Raw genomic sequence first — 23049 nt, 5'->3', positions numbered from 1 at the left:
GGAGATCTTGGTGAAGCTGAAGGTACATGTGATCAGATTGTCCAAACGTTCTCATATCTCGTCTTCCGATGGGTTTGGAAAAGTGAAGTGTGTATCCGCAAGCATAGAGCAAGTCACCCATTTAATTGTCAGTGAAAGGGATAATATCCTTAGCATGGCTCCTAAATATAGCTTACTTCTTTACACTGTACTTTACTTACTCATCTTACTCCGTCTCTCTCCCGCTTTCTCTCTATGTGGGACAATGAGACATGTGACCCATACTAGAGCTAAGTTGCTTTAGCGGTCCATTCCAATCCATGGAACTGGTCCATTCACTGCTACCCTTGCCTGATCAGTCAGTCAACATTTACAGTGGTGTGGATGGGAGGCACGGAGTAATTCCGAAAGAGAATTTGATGAGCAGGCAAAGATATTCACAACACAAAAGCGTTAAAGTCTCTTTTTTGGGTGGACGCAAATCCCTCACACTCACCACCAGCTATTTCTGGCAGCGGTGGAGTAGTTATCTCTGGCCGGTGCCCATTGGGTCAGGTCTGGCAGAATCTGGCCAGGATTGTCCTCTGTAAGCAGGAAACCCAGCCTTCTAAAAGCTGCTGAATGGCTAGCGTCAGTTAAAAGAGATGCTCTCTGATGAAAAATAAGGCTGATGTCAGTTGCCTTGATGGGCAGACCATTGAGGCCAAGCCTGGATATTGAGCGTTGGGGGGGTGGTTTAGGGAAATAGTCTAACGCTAGACAGGACCAATCAGAATCTAGATAAAGCAGACAGTTGAGCGTCGTCGTCAACACAATTCAGTCACAGAACCTACAAACATTGTTACAAACAAGAAACAGACATGAAAATGTGGTTTTTTTTAATGATGAAAACATGCTTTATCGTCGAAACAGACATTAACGAGATCTGGGGAAAAAAATGTAAGCTGAGAAATGACATTTTGCAAACTGATCACAGACTCCAAAGCGCTGCAACATGGTCTGATACGGTTATAAAAAAGAACAATCATAAAAAATTACGAGGCAGGCTCTTTTTCTATTTTAGTTGGTTTGATTGAAAAAGACTGCATGAATAGGAGGTGAAAAGTTGAAACAATGCATACAAGACAATGCAGCAACCCATAGTAGCCTGTGTGTTGCTTGCCAACTACATGGTAGACTGGTGCTGGCTTAACTGTTCTGAGCCAATTTCACAGAGTGAGAAGAGATGAGAATATACAGCGCCTGCACAATCCAGACAATATCATCAAAATGTACACAGTCAAAAAGAAAAATGTTAGACCAGAATGTGTGAAATAGCAAAATAGAGAAAAAGGAGTCTACAGAATGATTTGAGTCGAGTGCATCTCTCTCTGTTCTCTTGACCACCCGGGTTACGGTCACACAGTGGTCACCGAAGTCGATTCACATCCCCTTTGGAGTGCCTCCGCCCCGTAGAACTCCATTAGATGTCCATTCACTTTCTCCCTAAGGGAGCTGCATTACTGCTTGCACATTATGGGAGTGAGGGGAGAGGAGGGAGGACAAGAGTAGGATCTCATCAGTGGAGACAAAGAGAGTAGTTTCCTTAAGATGTCCGAAAGAGGTGTGGCATGACCCATTTGTACAGAAGTGGGAAGCCAGGAATCCCACCCAAAGTGAACACACCGTTTAATTCTTCTCTAAAAGATACACACTTTAGATTTGTATAGTGCACACCGATGTTGCTATTTTTAATAACACTGTCTCTCACCCCGAGATCCACAATACTGGTGATGAATCATCGTTCATTTTCATCTTTACGTCAAAAATCAATTCCGATCAGTTGAGGAACATATTTCAGATGTTATGTTGAGAAATGGCATGAATTAGCATGAGACAGTATTCCCCCATGGGCTTGGACCTTACAGCATAGCATAGCCTCATTTACAAGGTTATTTACAGTAATAGCATGGCAGTGCACCAACCCAGGAAATGTTATCAAAGCTCATAAGGCATGCGAGGATATCTGTTTAGTCCCCCAGAGAAGAGGCCCTGACATAAGAGGTAAAGCTAGGCTTAATAGGCTACCTCCCTAAAGTTGTGTTGTGTGTACCAGAACCCCTCTCTCTCCTGCCTATTCTCTCTGCTTAGGTCATCTTAAAATGGGAGAAAGAGGTATTACCACTGTCTGTCTGTCTGTCTGTCTGTCTGTCTGTCTGTCTGTCTGTCTGTCTGTCTGTCTGTCTGTCTGTCTGTCTGTCTGTCTGTCTGTCTGTCTGTCTGTCTGTCTGTCTGTCTGTCTGTCTGTCTGTCTGTCTGTCTGTCTGTGGTGAAAGCAAGACAAACCCCTTCACCAGCTGCACCTATCTCCCCAGCCCAGCCTCATTTTCCTCTGTCCCTCACATGTTTTTTTCCCCCTACAGCTCAATATCTGTACCTCGATATAAAAACAACACATCCTCAACCTCTCTCCCCATCGACAAAAGGCCGAACACTCATTCAACACTGGGCAAGCGGCAGATAAACATTTGACACAACATTTGCTGGTAGGTTTGAGCCCACCCAAAGCGAGCGCATACACAACAGACACAGCCCAGATAAGTTCAACCGTTTTGGCAGCTGCATAATTCCCTGCTAGGGTGTTACAGCAAATAATGTCCCCATCATCACAGGTGTCTCAGCGAATATCATACTAGAAGGCAGCACCGGAACACACAGACGATCTCTTCGCCTTTTGATCCGTTCGGTCTCTCTCTCCTTCTGTATCCATTTCTATCGACACAGGTTTTTCATTCCCTCAGCCTGCTGTGAACTTGCTACAAAAAGGTGAGTTAAAAGAGAAGCACCCCCAATACAAAATACAGTAAAGTTGAAACCATGTGAAACTGAATGTACAGTGATCCATATGATGAAACTGAAAACGACAGGACGTCGCCTTTCTTTAACGCCGACATCCGAAAAGCTCACCAAAGCTGTCAACATGAAAAACGACAAAACAATGTTAAACCATCTCGGTACATGCACCACGGCACGAGCTAATATTCCTGTGGAGTTTGTTTGTCTGAAAATGACTACGGGAGAGCAACAGCAAACAACGCTCTATTCTCCGTGGCGTCAACGCACCTATGAGGAGGTACTGTTATCATTAATTGGAGCTGGAATGTTTAAAATATCGGCAAATGTTAACGGTCTTGTATCAACCTGTCAAACTACTTTGTACAAAGTACAGCAAAACCCCAATCTCTCCCCCATCGACTAATACTCTATGACTGCAAGGGGATATGTTGTCTTCCAAAAAATATGACATCAACACGGACTGTATCAGGATTTGAATCAGGATTTTACGGTTACATTCACAAGCCTCTGGGGTGCTATTGTCTTGTGTGCCTGACGAAAACCAGACTGGATTTATTCACAAAACAATATGGCCTGCTGCTCATTATTCCTCTGCCTATACTACTGATAGGCGTTAGGCACTTAAAACACGTTCACATATACAAATATAGATAGCATTATACATTTGTTTTCTTCCCCACCAAACGTGGGTATTAAAAACAATAAATGAAAAATCTTTGGTTTGTAAACGCATCATCATGTTCATATCAATCATTACTAGTTAAGGTGTAGTTTCTGTCATTCCAAGCTCGTGATGACAACTCACCTCACCAGAAATAAAGAGAGTTTTATGGTGCTCTAGTAACCCCTGTGTTGCTGGGACATTGCCCAGCACGCGTCAGGGTGCAAGCCACACACCCCTCAGAGAGCAAAGGGGCCTGCATCCTCCGGCCAAGGAGGCAGCTGGACACCGCAGAACACAGATGCAGCCCCACATTATGTTCCGTCTATCGCTCAATTCCACAGCCTTTTCAGTTCGCAACAGAGTCAGTCAATCCAGGTCAGTGTCAATGAAAGTATTGTTACGGCTTTCATTCTTGTCCATCATTGTTTGCATTGTATTGGGCAAAACCCCATCCCATACTTCCTAAGCTTGGGTTATGTGTCAGACAGGGTGGCATTTTCACAGTAAACTGTCCTGCCATTGGTTTAAGACTGACCTCGCAGGAGCTGAGACCCAGCTGTTATTTTCTTTCCCCCATCACACTAACAGAACATAACACATTTAAATTCAATACAGGATTGTGGGGCATGGGGATACCTTTTGTCTCATTCATTCATCTGAAAAACACTTTACAGTGATAAATGAATCAGACTCTCCCTCGTTCTCTCTCACTCCTTCCTTTCCCTGTGCTGTCTCAGTTGCAGGGTAGCCAGGTGGAGTAGGCATGCTGCTGGCAGTGGAACATGGGCTGTACCTGGGCTATGTAGTAGTTACTGAAGTTACCGTCTGACACGTAGGCGGCTGGCTGGTAGTAGCAGGTGACGTTAGCCACGTTTGGGATGACGTTCTGCTCGGCCAGCACGCGCACCGCCAGCATGGCGATCAGCCCCAGTGTCTGCCGCCTCTCATGTCCCATCAGGCACACCGTACTCTCGTTGACCACCCCATGCAGGGTCATCAAGTAGTCGTACTTGCGGTCTTCCAGGCCCACAAAGTGGTTTTGCAGGTAGGACTCCAGCTTGCGCTGCTGCTCGCTGATATCCGAGAAGTCGATGAAGAAGCGCGAGCACATGTACCGCTGCAGGGACTTCATCTCTGTCTCAGAGTCGGCGTGAAAGCCCCTTACCAGCAGGTGACAGTACTTGAGCAGGCCGCCGCCCCGGATCTCCTCTGGGTTGCGGGTGCAGATCACCTTCTGGCGTAGGTGGTCGAGGGCAGCACCAAAGTCCCCAAACACACTCTCGCCCACGATGGTGGGGTGGAAGGTCTCGGTCATGGGGTTCTCAGAGCATTCATAGAACAGCAGCAGGGAGTCCAGCTTGATCTGGAAGGAATCCACGCTGAACTCAAACTGCCGCCTCAGAGAGTCTACGAACTTGAGCTCCACGTTCTTGCCTCTGTTGTTGGAGAGGGAGATGAGGCTCCAGTGGTCTGAGTCATTGCACACCTTCACCATCTTCTGCACATAGGCTTCCTGTCAGACAGAAACACACAGGGGAAAAGAAATCTTTAGCTCCAGTTGTCAATGGATAGAAATACTGTTTACATACTGTATAAATGCACTTTGCTCAGTTAAAAGGAATAACTGTCAATGGGTCTTAAAAATACTGTATACATACTGTATAAAGGCTTTGGCGCCACTATGATCTTAAACAAATAACTGTCATGGATATAAATACTGTAGCCTACTCCTAATCTAAATCCAATTAAACCGATACATGCACTAAATCAGGAACAGGTAATCTTGCATAGCTCCATATAAAGACGTATTCGTGTAATTACATTGGCCCATATTTTCTTTGCATCTTTCTGTAGCCTAAAATAAGGGGCAAACATTGGCTGCCCTGTCTATTGAACTTAGGTGGCCGAGGAGACGGGATCTGCTTTAAATGGGTTTACTGCAATCCTCTTAACTGAATAAAATTATACTCTCAGTAAACTTGTCTTATTGCATTTTGAAATCTCATGCACAATGATGTGCAAAAGTGAAAAGGTGCGTAAAAGCCCAATTAGCCATATTCATAAATGAAATTTATTTCTAAATAGCTATTTGATTTATTTCAATAAATGTTGCATGGCAAGTGTAGCCTACCTTTAAAGTCAATGGTGATATTTTCTGCTTATTCACCCCGTCAGGTAAGAAGTCCAGGAGACAGTCCAAAACGATATCCTTCACAATCTGAAAATCACTTTCCCCTTTCATATCCGCGCAAAAGATTAGGTCAAGGTCCTTGTAGCCCAGTCCGCTATCCTCATGAAGAACGTGGCTTGCAGCAGACCCGTTTAGCCGCACGTCCCGGACGTGGATATTCCTCTCCTCCATGCGACTACGCACCACCTTCACTATTTGTCGGGGTTTCATCTCCAAAGTGGGGAAGTTTCCCCGGCCGTGGATGGGAATGGTCTCGGTCAGGATGGCATCAAGACGCTGCACTTGTTCCCAGCCGAGAACGCTGATATTGCTGCTTTCAACATCAGTTATAGTACTAGCACCAGTGCAGCTATTAACTTCTTCAGACATTGTGGAGAAAATTAAACGGCAATTGACTATAAAGTTTCTTTAGCGACAGGTCCGTATCCAAATGTGGATTTTACGCGCAGTGACAGTAGGCTATAGTTGGGCAATGTCAACTTCATCCACATCGGTATCTTCAGTCAGAGTGCAGTATCTCCTCTATATTATACTGTAACATAAATCAAATCAAGGCGAAATAGGCTAGGCTACTCAATGCGCAGTAAAGAAATGACAGCTGCGTACTCCGGATGACTCGCGCGTCTTCTGTCGTGAGATAAGGGAGGTCAGTAAATAAGATCTTCTCTAAAAAGATAGTCGTCACTTCTTCCTTTTTCCTTTCTTTAAAGAGCGTGAAACGTTTCCTCGTCGGTTGTCACTCAGTGTATCCGAGCTGTGCGCATCACCGTCTTTGGTGCTCGTTGGTATACCAGGAGTTCTGTGTTCGGGCTGTGACTCCATCGCCTAAGGCACGCCTATGATTTTTTGAATTTGCATGAATACGCAGTTCTGCAGTGATCAGCCCTCTGTGGAATCCCCGTGGATTGTGACGCGCAACTTCTAAATATTTGGTTCACTTTTCGTCTCCAATAAATTCTTAAAGCCTTCCATGTAACTTGTCACGTGAAACGAATGTGGTTTAGTTTGGCTACTTTTGTTTTCCATCAAAGTTAACCGTTACCTATCCATTGTGCTTGGCTTGTGGGCGTCGCTTCTCGCTGAAAGGCAGGTACAGTTTTAGGAATGTCACATGATATGTACAACCCCCTTATCATTTGAACGAAGATAAATTTGAGCGACATCAGCCTGGGATTTGATCCCAGGTTTTGTCGCAACTGGCCGTGGCCCCCATAGAACTGCGAACAATTGGCCCAGCGACGTCCGGGGTAGAGGATGGTTTGCCCCGGTGGTAGAGGATGGTTTGGCCGGTGGGGCTTTCCTTGGCTCCTCCGACACATTGGTGCGGCTAACATCCGGTTTAAGCGGTCATGTTTTCGGAGGACACATGACTCAACCTTCACCTCTCCCGATCCCATTGAGTAGTTGCAGAGATGAGCCAAGGGACCTAATTCGGGGAGAAAAAATATATACTATTGTGGCCATACCATCGGCCTGGTTAGTACTGGGACCGGAGACCACCTGGGAATACCAGGTGCCATAAACATAAAAAATTAAAGTTACAACGAAATCTGTGCTCACCAATAGCAAATCGGACTTCATACTACAGCCGCACTATAGCGGCGTTGGCAAAAAACGTGCCGGTTTTCAGGTATACAGAATTTAACCTAACTTTCGTTTCACTTGAAAAACGGAGAGGGACACCGCACAGGCGTCTTTCTACGCTTGCTATGTTACTACAGCCGTGACCATATTGATAGATGTCATTTATATACGCAAAGAAAATGACAGTTTCGTATAGTCTCTTATGAAATGCAAGCACAGTTAATTGAAAATACAATAGCCTAATGTGTCCTCTTTCGAGTTGAAATCGCATTATTTTAAGTCGTAATTTATAGGAGATGTAAGGTTTTCACTTTAAAGAGTTATTTGGACTTGCAGGATTTCATGGACCATACAGAAATTGTGGAGCAAAAGCCTACTTTGAGTTGACATTGCCATACCGCCCTCTATTGGAAAGAGGAAAACGTTGGAGTACAATCCCAACCAAATCTATGAGTCATTTGAAAAATATCCAGCAACAACATATTGTGAGCAGTGGTGTAAAGTACTTAAGTAGTATTTTAAAGTATTTTTACTTAAGTAGTAAGTCATTACTATTTATATTTTTGCCAACTTTCCCTTTAACTTCACTATATTTTCTTTAGGAACAATGTACTTTTTACTCCATACATTTTCCCTGACACCCAAAAGTACTCAATACATTTTGAAATGGAAAATGGTACAATTGGTACAGAAAATGGTACAATTCACACACTTATCAAGCGAACATCCCTGGTCATCCCTACTGCCTCTGATCTGGCAGACTCACTAAACACAAATGCTTTGTTTGTAAATTATGTCTGAGTGTTGGAGTGTGCCCCTGGCTATCCTTAATTTTTTTTAAAGGAATTTGAAATGGTTTATACTTTTACTTTTGATACTTAAGTACATTTTAGCAATTACATTTACTTTGGATACTTACGTATATTTACAACCAAATACTTTTACTCAAGTAGTATTTTACTGGGTGACTTTTTCTATTAAGGTATCTTTACTTTTACTCAAGTATGATGATTGAGTACTTTTTCCACCACTGATTGTGAGTCATAATGTAGAATATGACACTTCCTACAGTTTGTCTATTTTAGGGAGTTCCAGTTTTCCTATACTGATATTTACTTGCTGTGTTGAGGAAACGTCATATAAATATGCCTATAAATACTATAGTATTCACTGTAGTGTTTTGTGGACTTTACTGTAGTATTCACTGTAGTGTTTTTGCAGACGTCACTGTAGAATTTACAATAGTATTTTTGTTTTATTATCTTTGACATAGAAGTGGAGGCTTTCTCCTTCAGGAAACTGGAGAAATACTGAAAGAGCACATTTTCCATAACCTGTAGGTAGGTCTGCGGTCTGAACGGATAGTTCAGAGCTTCTGCTCTCTTCTATAACCTGTAGGGAACACAATATATGGTCTATACTTGGCATGTAGGTTTCTCACTAACGTGTGGCACAAATTGCAATGTGAGAGTGGGGAATGGGCAGAGTATACACAAATTAAATACTGTAGTATTTACTATAGTTAAAACGTGTAGTGTTTTTGCGGACATTACTGTTGTATTTACTATAGTATTCTAAAGTATACTACAACATTCTATTGTAAGTACTATACATGATTGAGGGATACTACAGTGTGTAGTATAGTATTCTACAGTATACTACACTTTACTATAGTAGGTACTTTAGTATTCTATAGTAAACTGTATTATTTTTAAATGTGGGAGTGGTCTTACCAATGTGGAGGGGATTTTAGCCTAGCGGCTCTGGAAGGCCTGACTAGCTCAGTGGTCTTAAGAATGTGAAGGGGAGCCCTGAAATATCTGACAATATGAGTTTAATCCCTGTATGCAACCATGTATTTCTCTCTTCTTGGCCAATATAGCACCTGGCCTGGGCTAACTAGTGTTGTGAATGTGTGTTGTGGACATTAGCGTTCTTGGTTGTCTTGAATCCCTCCCCCCCCCCCCCCCCCCCCCATCATCATACCCCCTGGGCTTAATGCTCTCTGCTGAAGTGTGAGCGAAACAGCTGACACGACTCTAATGTCAGTGTCAGACTGAACTTCCATGGCACAGTGCAGCACAGCATGACAGCTAGCATCAGATAAACAGAGAACAGACGCTCATCTCCATCAAACATCAGAGAGAAACCTGCCAAAGCCAAACACTTGCTGTGCCATGTCATGGCCGGTTGGGGTGGGGCAGCCGTCAGGGCATCTATCAGGCAGTGCAGCCACCCAGCCCTGTAAACCAAGATTATCCCATTTACTCTTAGCCCACAGCAGAGCAGAGATCCCAGAGCCTGCCTGCACAGTCACACTCGTCACAACAGGGGGTCGAGGCAATCTCATTCACATAAATCACTGATCATTTACAATCACACCCGCTCCGACATTGCTCGTCCAAATATTTATATATTCTTAATTCCATTCCTTTAGATGTGTGTATTGTTCTTGTCAATGCTATCCTATTAAACTATTGCTGTACATATACACTATTCTATCCTACACATTCTACAGATATACTTAATATTCTACTGTCCATAATGTCTATACATCCCAACACATATTATATATTTATACTCCTGACTCCGACATTGCTCGTCCTAATAGTTCCACATTTCTTAATTCCATCCTTTTACTTTTAGATCTGTGTGTATTGTTGTGAATTGTTAGATATTACTTCACTGTTGGAGCTAGAAATACAAGCATTTCGCTACACATGTGTGTGACCAATACAAATGTACAAATGTATTGATTTGATGCAATATAGACTTAGATCAGATACATTCACAGCCATACTTCCATATGCAGCCATATGCATATTATTCGAATCATGCATCTCATTCACGCTACTGGCTTATACTGGGATAGCCAGCTTTTGATTGGTGGACGGTCCAATGAGAGATCACAAGTCTCTCAAACAATAACTCACATCTGGAAATGTATGTGAGGAGTCAATCTATCTCCCAGGTGTGGAGGTATGGGTTGGCCTTCGTTCAAGAGCTCTGTGCACCAGCCATCTCCACTCCAGCCAAATCAGAGCGGTTGCCATAGAGACAGTAGGTGTATATTCCTCTACAATGGTTGACAGGGGCTGCATAGGGGGAAAAAAGGGATATGCAAAAATTGTCACATTATGCTTTGGTGACTGGAAACATCCTCGTTGCATGGACAATCCTGAATTTTCTATCATTACAGATGACTTTATCTTCAGAGATGCCATAATCAGTGAGTGCTTTGAAAAGCAGTAGCGGTGTGTGGGTAAAATCACTGGGGAAGCCAAGCCAGGGAAAAAATGCCATATTACAACTTGTGTTAATTGTGATAATTTCCGATAATTCTGTTGTTTGCTCTGTAACATGTTAGTTCATATGCCTTGCCACCGTGATATATAGGCCTAAAGGCCGAGACAATAAGACGACAAAGCAGCAGAATAAATTCAACCACACCTTTGTTTCATCACAAAACCGGAGAGCAACATCTGTCCACAAACCATATTGCATGTAACAAACAGTTACATGACCTACAGCATGGTCAATGAAGTTAATGTTTCAGACATTTTCAGACTACTAAACAACTATTGATTTAGAACCACAGAGAGTTACCGCAAGTCGCAAAGAAAACAGGAGATGCCTCCACTATTCATTCCACCACCATTTCAACTTCCACATCATCAAATCACCTATGCTTAGTCTAATACAGTGACAATTAAAAGATACCAAAAACGATTTAGTCCATTCAACGTAAACTAAATATGATGTGGCCGTCCATGGTACTGATTTCTGTGTGTGTGCGTACAAGTACAAAAAACATGTTGACTCAGCCTACTTGTAGAGAAACGCCAATGCCTCTCTTTCATGTCACCGAAACGGTCTTTGACTTTATCATACAGTAGGCTACACATGTTTAGTTTTTGTTGTCCTGGCTAAAATGCTTGCTCGCTAGCTTAACTTCCTTTAAAATGGGCAATGATGATCCAGCTAATTTACATTAGCCAACTACATCTAGCTACATAATGAACATCCATCCTTTTTTTGGCCAGGGGCACGCACAATGTTCGATCCAATTTATGGTTGGATCAAAATCACCTTCATAATCATTGGCTAGTACAGAGAATTAAGTAAAACCACATGTCCAAATCCCTATCTCCATCCATGGCTAATTTAGGAATGGATGTTCTCACCGGCGGAGAACACAACGAGATGCAACAATTAAAGTTCTCTGTCAATGTCATTTGGCTGTTGTTGTGATGTTATTGGTGTGAAGCCAAATCCAAACTGGGTTCCATTGACACTGGGTGCATCAGGACCATTCACAGTTGAGCCGAGTCAGTTTAGCTCAATGCTGATTGACTATTATTTTATGATGTTTTTGTCAAGGGAGGCCAAATGCACACTGGCTTCCCTTGCATTCAATGCTACGGGCAGCAACAGTATCGTACTCTTTTTGACCAGACAGCATCAGATAGATGGGCTACAAATCCAGAGACAGAGGTGTGCGGTTTTGCTCGCTCGGATGCTTTCTTCAGTGAGATACAGTAAATTCAGCCCCCTAGGCAAATTGAAGGAAAATTCTGAAACAGAGAGATGAAAGAAATTATTTATGCATCTTTTTTGTTGGGACATTTTTTGGGGAAGCTTGGCTTCCCTTGGCATCCATGAATGCACACCACTGTTGAAAAGACTTCATTTCAATGCACCACGGAAGGACCCAACATCTGAAAATATCTTATTTCTCAACTGTGACTGTTGGCCCTCTCCCTCGTAAAACCGATCTTTTACAGTTACAGAGAGCCTGCCTCCAGGGTCCATAAAAAACGATCAGGACGGTTCGGTCCAATAAACTAAGAAGAGAAGCCGGGGTTTTCACTGTGCCAATCAGCTGACAGGAACCATTGGATTGATGGTCGGGGAGTTAGAATCTAATGTCGTAGTCACTATTCTTCACTCGTCTGCATCGTCCACATCCAACAACAACTAATGAAGGTCATTGACATCTGAAACAATGGTTTTGAAAACAAAATACAATAGCTAACTAAACATGTTTTTAATTGTGAGCGAGAGTCCCTTTAGTCGAGCAGGACAGCTAGCTAGCTAATTCCTCAGATCATATGGAGAGGAACGACAAATGAACACATTACCCTAATGAGTTGGATAGAGGAGCAGGGCTCAAATTTTGGCGATGCGGTTCCGGGGAGAGTGCACTCGTGTGTTTTCTAGTTAGACCTATTTTAATGTGCTGGATGAGATGCATGAGTTGTGGTGTCAGTATGTGGATTACCCAGAGGGCCATGGAGGTCCAGGGTCCTCTAGCGGCATGATGAGAATTTCTATCTCATTAAGAGCAATCGAGCCGGTCTGACCTCTCTCATCTGACCTCACTTTAACAGAAGGGGATGGAAACCACCGGTTATTATGCTCTAAACACGAGTGAATGAGTACCAAGGCACTGATTAGATGGGAGTGGGGACTTAGGCCTATAGCAAATGTAAAAATATCAGTTCATACACATACGTTGCCACAATCGCTCTGAAACATTCTACAGACTCCAAACTAAGAAAGTTGGTATAGGTCATATAGATGGAAAAGTTTTATTTCATGCGGTGTATAACTTTCATAGGATTTGAAGTGCTTTATCTCCGAAGCTCTGTCTTTTTTCAAAACCTTTAACCCTTTCCTTCACTACATCCGTGGTCTTCTTCCCCTTTCCATAATGCCCCGTTATTCTATCTTTCTACATTTCTAAGCAACTGATTAGTGGAGGCAAATGTGCAAAAAAAGTTATTTCATAAAGGTAGACCACTCCTTTCAGCAGTATGCTTTTTTATCTCCTCTCTTTGCCTGTGAAGTTGTGTGGAAACCACTGACAAACATCCAGGCTAATCTGTTTCCTCTTGGCGGCTGACGTTTGAGAAGTGCATAACACGAACTACCTTAGATGATATATGTTTGCATAGAGCTATAGTAGTGAGACCAGGACGGGAACTCTTGCACGTTATCTGCATGTGCCACTGGTGGTGATGCAAGATGCATTTGTCAAAGTTGAGAAGTACATTATCTTAGAAGTTGCGTGGGCAGTGCATTTTGTGGGGATAAAGAGTTTAAGGTTTGTTCTGTAGCACTTTACTTAAAGCCTGCGGGTATAACGAGGCGGTTATAACGCAGTGTAAGACGTCATACACATGCATGAGTCCTTAAAAACGTCTTCTCATAATGATCCTGACGAAATACCATGCATTTTGAGTAAAATACATTTTTCCCACATAATTGTATTATACATCTTATAAATGAGCCATTATGAAAGCCTATACGCTTATAACAATTCCTAAAGCCTTATACGTGCACTTCTGCAGGGTTTAAGTCATCTGTGTCCTCCCCTCTCATTCCTCTCAAATACCGTTGAAATCTTCTCCAACTCCTCCATCCCCCTGCCTAAGATAACTGGATTTCCAGGTGGGTCGCATTAGTTTGTTCTGTAGGAATGATATTCCCGGCGCTGACGGCACAGTTAGTTTTGGGTGTGGATCAGAAGCTCCCGGATGGAATGGGATTTCCATCTTTTCTCAGTCAATGTCTTTTGACTCCTAGCGAGATAGGGTCTTGGCAACTAATAAAGCAGCAGCTGCTTTAATATGGAAGTTTCCTACTTCTCCAGCGTGCATGTAACTGTGTGTGAGTGTGCATGTAACTGTGTGTGAGTGTGCATGTAACTATGTGTGAGTGTGCATGTAACTGTGTGTGAGTATGCATGTAACTGTGTGTGAGTGTGCATGCATGCATCTACAGTTGAAGTCGGAAGTTTACATACACCTTAGCCAAATACATTTAAACTGCGTTTTTCACAATTCCTGACATTTAATCCTAGTAAAAATTCCTTGTTTTAGGATCACCACTTTATTTTAAGAATGTGAAAATGTCAGAATAATAGTAGAGATAATTATTTATTTAAGCTTGTATTTCTTTCATCACATTCCCAGTGGGTCAGAAGTTTACATACACTCAATTAGTATTTGGTAGCGTTGCCTTTAAATTGTTTAACTTGGGTCAAACGTTTTGGGTAGCCTTTCACAAGCTTCCCACAATAACTTGGGTGAATTGTGGCCCATTCCTCCTGACAGAGCTGATGTAACTGAGTCAGGTTTGTAGGCCTCCTTGCACACACACGCTTTTTTCAGTTCTGCCCACAAATTTGCTATGGGATTGAGGTCAGGGCTTTGTGATGGCCAATCCAATACCTTGACTTTGTTGTCCTTAAGCCATTTTGCCACAACTTTGGAAGTATGCTTGGGGTCATTGTCCATTTGGAAGACCCATTTGCGACCAAGCTTTAACTTCCTGACTGATGTCTTGACATGTTGCTTCAATATATCCACATAATTTTCCATCCTCATGATGCCATCTATTTTGTGAAGTGCACCAGTCCCTCCTGCAGCAAAGCACCCCCACAACATGATGCTGCCACCCCCGTGCTTCACGGTTGGGATGGTGTTCTTCGGCTTGCAAGCATCCCCATTTTTCCTCAAAACATAACGATGGTCATTATGGCCAGTTTCATCAGACCAGGACATTTCTCCAAAAAGTATGATCTTTGTCCCCATGTGCAGTTGCAAATCATAGTCTGGCTTTTTTAATGGCGGTTTTGGAGCAGTGGCTTCTTCCTTGCTCAGCGGCCTTTCAGGTTATGTCAATATAGGACTCGTTTTACTGTGGATATAGATACTTTTGTACCTGTTTCCTCCAGCATCTTCACAGGGTCCTTTGCTGTTGTTCTGGGATTGATTTGCACTTTTACGCACCAAAGTACGTTTATCTCTAGGAGACAGAACGCTTCTCCTTCCTGAGAGGTATAACGGCTGCGTGGTCCCTTGGTGTTTATACTTGCGTACTATTGTTTGTACAGATGAACGTGGTACCTTCAGGCGTTTGGAAATTGCTCCCAAGGATGAACCAGACTTGTGGAGGTCTACACATTTTTTTTTCTGAGGTCTTGGCTGATTTCTTTTGATTTTCCCATGATGTCAAGCAAAGAGGCACTGAGCTTGAAGGTAGGCCTTGAAATACATCCACAGGTACATCTCCAATTAACTCAAATGATGTCAATTAGCCTATTAGAAGCTTCTAAAGCCATGACATAATTGTCTGGAATTATCCAAGCGGTTTAAAGGCACAGTCAACTTAGTGTATGTAAACTTCTGACCCACTGGAATTGTAATACAGTGAATTATAAGTGAAATAATCTGTCTGTAAACAATTGTTGGAAAAATGACGTGTCATGCACAAAGTAGATGTCCTAACCGACTTGCCAAAACTATAGTTTGTTAACAAGAAATTTGTGGAGTGGTTGAAAAACGAGTTTTAATGACTCCAACCTAAGTGTATGTAAACTTCTGACTTCAACTGTATGTGTGCTTATGTATGTGTGCGCACATTCACACGTGTGTGTGTGTAGGTGTATGGTGAGACTGATCTGGGTTTCTTTTGTCAGGGCCATGCTGGGGGTAACAGTAGGGGTCGTGTTTCAGGGGGACATAGAGAGGCCCATCTCTGTCCTAGTGGAGGTCTCATAGGCCTGATTATGGGCTGTTTGTGATCTGACAGCTAGGGTGTCCAGTGACACCGGAGAAGGGAAGCACACCGCTAGCTGCTAAAGTATTTTAGGGATGGGCGTAGCAGACCCTCTTTGATCTGACGGTTGTGCTGTGCTGCGTGGGTTCACCCTCCACCCTCCCTGTGTTGTGTTGGCTTGGCTGGCTTACATTCTCTTGTCCAACCGTACGCCATCAACCATCACTAGACCTCTGCCCTAACACCTGGACCAGCACAGCCTCCAAACTTTGGCACTCGTGTACGCCCACCACGGTGTATTTCAGGGGTTTTCTAATCTCTTAACTAATTTTAATTGAGCTGTTAATTCAATAATGTCGTGGCTAGGAAGTGATAGGAGTTTTGCTCCTCACAAAAGGTAGTGGGCGAAGACTGGATACAACAAACCTATAACTGACCAAAGAATGTCATGTCAACCCTTGGTTTGTCCGCCGCCTAGCAACAGAAACTAAAAAGGTATATTTTCTGCAGCCTGGTTGTCCAGCCAAGTCGCCAGTAGGACGGGATGTTAGGTGCGGTCCAGGTAGCACGTGGCTTTAGCCCATCATAAAATCACCAACCTCATTGAGCGTCAAAGACGTCACCAGACAGCAGCCAAGATGGCAGGACGGCACGTTCAGTGCGAGCTTGTCCTGGGAACAGACCTTAATGGTCTAAAGCAGCCAGCTGAGCTGACGTTTGTGGAGCAGTCAAGTAATCCATGCTTAACTGGCTCCATGACCGCTAAGTGGGATTGGGACTGCTGGCCGGGGCTCTTACCACTCTCTGCGGCTATGAAGAGAGACCATAAACTGCTGGAAGGGACTTTAGCCAACGGACAGGCAAGGACTGCAGGGTATTAATAACTCTAACACAAGTCACAACTTATGACGCTCTTGGACAGTCTCGGACTGTCAGACACTCTCTGGAGAGTGAAAGTGACATATGTCACAGAATTTTATTCTTGTTAGACACTGTCAGTCTCAACAGTGATGTAAGCATACAACCTATAGAGGGCCAACAGAGTCAAAGATCACCCTAATTAGGGACAGAGACAAAAGTACAGACTAACTCAGTCAAGTCGCACAGCCCACTTAGGTGACTTACTAGTATCATTAGTGCATTATAGGATGTTCTGTGTTCAGTTCTATTAGAACATCTTTATTGAACTGCTCGTTTTGAGCCTGGTGTGGCCAGAAATGATATCCTCACTCTGAACCCAGAAGCCTGGCTTGCTGTAGTTGCTTGCTGTAGGTGTGAACACTTGTGAAATATAGTTGATCAATTGTGATGTGAGACCAGGCTGTATACCTCCTCCTATTCTACTCATCACCTTACGCTCATGTCCATTCTCATCACCCTTTCATTTCCAACATGAGGATCCCAGTCTCACACAATAAGGTGGGGCTGAAATGAATAATAAGATGAAGCCAAAGACTGACTCACCGTTGTTACCAAGCCTCAAATTCTGCTCTAAAATGGAGGGACGATGATTAAGGTCTCATTCAACTGAATAAGTGAAAGGTGGGGGGGGGGGGGGGGGGGGGTCCATCCTGGTGGAAGACCAAGGTTGTATTCACTAGGCACCACATAAAAGAAAATGGACATTAACAATGTAGGTACTACCTGAACTTGTCCAATAAGAAATGCTCGTTTTCCGTCGATTTTTTGGTTGCTACAGTGGCACTAATGAATACGACCCAGGTGTAGCTTGGGGTTGGATCGGAGTGCCATATCACAGACTGGGAATGTGGGATAGAAGGAGATGGTACTCCGTGGAGCATATAGCATGTTCCCTTTTTTCCATAGCTATATTAATCCTGAGGTACGGTATTTCCTCTCTGGTTGGCCTGGAGGGTGACCGACAGTACTATGAGTTTCCCATCTGCAGGATGGAGCCGAAACTGACAGAAATACTGTCTGTCCCTCCACAGGAGGACTTTGCTCCCAGAACGTCTGGCTCTCACGCTCATCAAGGTCATACTTATGAGAGCACAAGGTAGCAGAACGTTGTGCATCAGAAAACAACACTAGTGTTTCTTATTGAACAAGTGTAGATAGTATCACCCAGTTTCCTTCTGTTTTTGTGCCTAGTGAATACAACACAGGGAGAGAGGGAGAGACATTTCACTCAAACTGTTGACCACCTACCCACTGGTTGTTAGGAACTGACTAGATGTAAGATGGATAAACATGGTATAGAGGAGATGGACACACTGGTTGCCCTGTAGGTTAGAGAGCTGGTAGTCCCATCCACCAAACTAGCAGGAGTGAAACAGGGAAGAGTCAGGGGGTATGCCAATTTGTTATAGATCAGACCTAACCCACTCCATTAAGTTAATCAAAACAGGAGCATTTTACATCTGGTTAGAAATAAGTCAACCTAGGAGAAAAAAATGTCCACCTGTGTGCTACCAATATCCCCCCAATAGACTCCCCATGCTTTAATGACGACAGCTTCTTCATCCTACAGGGCGAGATCAACCATTTCCAGACCCAGGGACATATACTAGTCTGTGGCGACCTAAACACCAGAACTGGACAAGAACCTGACACTCTCAGCACACAGGGGAACAAACACCTACCTGGAGGTGACAGCATTCCCTCCCCCATATGGGAAAGGGGATACCTAGTCAGTCGCACAACAATGTATTCAACCGAAATGTGTCTTCCTCATTTAATCCAACCCCTCTGAATCAGATAGCAGATTGACAAATGTATTGTCAATCAGTGTTGCTTCCTAAGTGGACAGTTTGATTTCACAGAAGTGTGATTGACTTGGAGTTACATTGTGTTGTTTAAGTGTTCCCTTTATTTTTTTGAGCAGTGTACAAACCCAACCCAAAAAGGCCTGTAGTCTTGATGGTATCCTAAATGAAATTATAAAATAAACAGACCACAAATTCCATCCTCAACTCTGGCATCATCCCCAACATTTGGAAGCAAGGACTGATACCACAATCCACATAAATGGAGATAAATTCTCCCCCAATAACTACCGTGGGATATGCATCAACAGCAACCTTGGGAAAAATTAACAGCAGACTCCTACATTTCCTCAGGGAAAACAATGTCCTCAGCAAATGTCAAATTGGCTTTTTAACAAATTACAGTATGACAGGCCACATATTCACACCACACCCCCTAATTGACAAACAAATAAACCAAAACAAAAGCCAAGACTTCTCATGCTTTGTTGATTTCAAAAAAGCTTTTAACTCAATTTGGCATGACGGTCTGCTATATAAATTGAGGGAAAGCGGTGTTGAGGGAAAACCATATTATAAAAACATTGCACACAAACAAGACGTTCAGTTAAAATTGGCAAACACACAGATTTCTTTCCCCAGGGCTGTGGGGTGGAACAGGGATGCAGCTTGAGCCCCACCCTCTTCAACATATATAGCAACGAATTGGCGAGGGCACTAGAACAGTCTGCACCACCTGGCCTCACCTTACTAAAATCTGAAGTCAAAATGTCTACTGTTTGCAGATGATCTGGTGCTTCTGTCCCCAACCAAGGAGGACCTACAGCAGCACCTAGATCTTCTGCACAGACTGCTAAACCTGGGCCTTGACAGTGAATCTCAGTAAGACAAAAATAATGGTGTTCCAAAAAAGGTCCAGTTGCCAGAACTACAAATTCCATCTAGACACTGTTGCCTTAGAGCACACAAAGAACTACCTACCTCGACCTAAACATCAGAATCACAAGTAACTTCAACAAAGCAAGAAGGGCCTTCTATGCCATCAAAATGAACATACAATTCAACATCCCAATAAGGATCTGGCTAAATATACTTTAATCAGTTATAGAACCCATTGCCCTTTATGGTTATGAGGTCTGGGGTCCACTCACCAACCGAGAATTCTCAAAATAGGACAAACACCAAATTGAGAGTGCATGCACAATTCTGCAAAAAAATTATAATAATAATGCATGCAAAGTAGAATTAAGACAACACCCACTATCAAAATCCAGAAAAGAGCAGTTCAATTCTATAACCACCTAAAATGAAGTGACTCCCAAAGAGGGGAAACAGATTTATTTTACTCAAACCACCTACTGTTGACTACCTACCCTCTGGTTGTAAGGAAATTACTAGATGGATTTGGTTTAGTCAGTGGCTGTTCTGGGTAAGGCTAAACTGTAAGGTACAGAGGACCGTGAGAGAGACCAAGAGAGAGGGAGGTCTGAGCTGGATATAGGCTGTGTGACAGTAGTAACCAAGGATGACCAAAGGCTACCCAAGAGGACAAGGTGGGTGAATTACAACTGACACGCAGAACACTCCTGATGTCATACTGTATCGACTTAGAACTATTAGGACCCATTAAATCACCACCCTTCCTCTCTTTTCATCACAGGTAGGTGTTTAATTGTTGTTTATTTATGCAGAGCACAGATGTTAGAGTGGAGAGAGGCACTGTTTCCATTGAGATGAATGTAGCTCTCACTGAATCTGTCAGGGAGTTTGAGGGCGATTGCCAACACTAGACAGACTATCATGAGCCCTGGACATTCACACTCTTCTGTTTGGCATAATACAAGACAGGCCTATTGTAATATTGCACAAATAATTATAAAACCAATTCCACAATAAGACTGATAGAACCAGGAAACATGGTCATTGCACAGGTGTGTTTTATTGCATGCCATTTTCATCACATCCAAAGTCTCAAACGAAGGGTGCTGCATGGAATAAGACTGGGTTTACATGGTCTGGGTCTGGGGTACCAAGCCAACACATCAGCTCCAGAACACAAAATAAAGTAAAACAACTCAAATACAGCCAGCCAGAAAGTAGTGAAATGATTAGTGTGTGTGTGTGTGTGTGTGTGTGTGTGTGTGTGTACACAGAGGATCGTCAGGGTGGAAGCAAGGCACAAACCCGACAGCTTGCCCTATAACTCTGATAAAAGGGAAACAAGCGAATACTCATACACAATTAGCTCACACTAGAAAATGGCAGGCTGCATGACAGTCACTCCCTACCACCTCCGTTCATGATTCAACTACCCTGCATCTCACAATATATCCAGAACACAACGCATTTCCCAACTCATAAAGTAGAACTAGGTAGAAACCAGATCAGGCTGGCCTCTGAACTCCAGGCCCTGGAGTTCGGCTTAGTTCTTCTCAGAGGAACTTGTGCTATAGTACTTTCCCTAATTGGCACAGCTTATTCACCTAAAAAAAAGTGTGCGTGCTGAAACCGACCAATCCTGCTTTGCTAATGTAGTTCTGGACCCAATTTGTAGTTTGGACTGCTCCATTTCCTTACATACTTTGTCTTTGGCAACTAAACTTTTTGGAAGAATGTCTTTACTCATGTTTTGATGGCAAGGCGCAAAACATATTTTCTCATCCACTGTTCCTTGCTCAGGGACACACTCAAAAAAAGGTCAACACGAAAAAGAGCCGTGACAAAAACTAAGGAACACTGGAGTTCGGCATAAAAGCCCTGCGTCAGACCCAGCCCACTGGCACAACTAGGCCTGAGGTATATCTTAACACTGACTGACAGGAGATACATATGGTCATCAGGTGGATAAGGATATGAGTATGTGACGTCTCACAACGCACGTGGGTGCGACGTCTCAGTGTTTGTTCCAGAAGGGGATGGCGATGGGCCCCTGGACAGACCTCTCCACCACAATCATCTCGTCGGGGTTGTTGTGGGTGCCGTAGTGATACAAAAGCTCTTGGATCGCTGCCTCCTCAATCTGCGAGGAGGAGAGGGACGGGAGACACACAAACACAGTTGGAGTGTGTTAAAGCCACAGCCAAGTCAAGGCAGCTGTCCTACAGACATGAGTTAGAAAGAGGTGATGGAAGGAGGGAGGGGGAGGGGTTGAATATCAACAGCTGATCTACACTAAGTCCTTCAGATTTCCTCTTAGAGACATTTATCAAGGTACTGAATCATTTTGTTGAGTACTTGAGTTCGAACAGACACACAGTGAAAAGAAAAGCAGTGTTCATAGTAAACATCAGCTACAAATTTCTGCACACACACACACACACAAGCGTTACCTGAATGAGTGCCAGAAGTTTCTCTCGGCTGCGGATCAGTGCAGCCTCCTGCTGTTTCTCCTCCTCCACGATAGAAGCAAAGGTTACCATGGAGGCCGTAGGGGGGCTGCCCGCCGCTCCCAGCACCCAGGGGCTGGTCAGTAAAGAAAATGACCTTGAGTTTGTGACAGGTTGAACATTCTCCCACCCTCAAACAATTGCTCCTTTTTTACCCCCCTGTGGTTGTTCAGGGTTTTTTCAAGGTTGGGACAAGGTGACATGTGTTAGGTACATCCTGTAATAATACTGACACTGATCTGAGACAGAGACCCCGAGAGAGATCTGAAATGGATATATCCTATGTGACAGTGGTAACCAAGGATGACCACAGGCTACCCAAGAGGATAAGGGTTGGGTGAATTACAACTGACACAGTGTGTGTGTGTGTGTGTGTGTGTACGCATGACAGAAAACGCTAATGTAATGCTGATGGTCCCTGTAAGGCAAGAGAGAAAACATTGACAAATAATGTTGACTTACACACTACTTATAAAAAAAAAAACTACTAATATGGATATTACACTTTCTCCCAGCCCTGAACTCTCCCTCCCTCAGTGCTCATCCATAAGCATAAGGAGTAGACTAGAACCTGGATCCTACTTCCTGTTCTGAGTGATCACTTGTGACATGGAAGCCATCTCTAATCAATGCTGATTATGATCAGAAGCCAACACTACACCACAGACTCACTGGCTGATTCATACAGGGCCCACTACTAGGTTACATCTCAAGTCCCATCATATTCTCTACATAGTGAACTACTTTTGACCAGAGCCCTGTGGGTCTTCCAATGGGTCTTCCAATGACCCCAATCATACTTACAAAGTTGAGGCAAAATGGCTTACGGACAACAAAGAAGGTATTGGAGTGGACGTCACAAAGCCCTGACCTCCATCCTATAGAAAATGTGTGAAAAAGCATGTGTGAGCAAGGAGGCCTACAAACCTTACTCAGTTACACCAGCTGTCAGGAGGAATGGGCCAAAATTCACCCAACTTATTGTGGGAAGCTTGTGGAAGGCCACCCAAAACATTTGACCCAAGTGAAACAATTTAAAGGCAATGCTCCAAATACTAATTGAGTGTATGTAAACTTCTGACCCACTGGGAATGTGATGAAAGAAATAAAAGCTGAAAT

General features: G+C 43.4%; 2 protein-coding genes across 3 annotated transcripts in view; both read right to left on the bottom strand.

The window, feature by feature from the left end:
* Nucleotides 1-853: 853 nt before the first annotated feature.
* On the bottom strand, nucleotides 854-6438 carry LOC120031686 (terminal nucleotidyltransferase 5A-like). Its single transcript, XM_038977480.1, has 2 exons — nucleotides 5610-6438; nucleotides 854-4991 (listed from the first exon to the last, which is right to left on the bottom strand). Exons 1-2 carry the CDS (start codon nucleotides 6036-6038, stop codon nucleotides 4212-4214), a joined length of 1209 nt encoding a protein of 402 aa, XP_038833408.1. The 5' UTR covers nucleotides 6039-6438; the 3' UTR covers nucleotides 854-4211.
* Nucleotides 6439-20461: 14023 nt separating this feature from the next.
* LOC120030768 (inhibitor of Bruton tyrosine kinase-like) overlaps nucleotides 20462-23049 on the bottom strand; it is a 36413-nt gene continuing 33825 nt past the window's right edge. For both annotated transcript variants that reach the window (XM_038976190.1, XM_038976192.1), the window contains 2 exons: nucleotides 21874-22006; nucleotides 20462-21563 (listed from right to left, as the gene is read on the bottom strand). In XM_038976190.1, the coding sequence (XP_038832118.1) occupies nucleotides 21438-21563; nucleotides 21874-22006 (259 nt within the window). In that variant the 3' untranslated portion in view covers nucleotides 20462-21437. The remainder of the gene's footprint in view (nucleotides 21564-21873; nucleotides 22007-23049) is intronic.

Source organism: Salvelinus namaycush, chromosome 37, assembly GCF_016432855.1.
Source record: "Salvelinus namaycush isolate Seneca chromosome 37, SaNama_1.0, whole genome shotgun sequence".
NCBI lineage: Eukaryota > Metazoa > Chordata > Actinopteri > Salmoniformes > Salmonidae > Salvelinus > Salvelinus namaycush.
The sequence above is the reverse complement of the archived record's forward strand: the minus strand, read 5'-3'. Positions and strand labels throughout refer to the sequence as shown.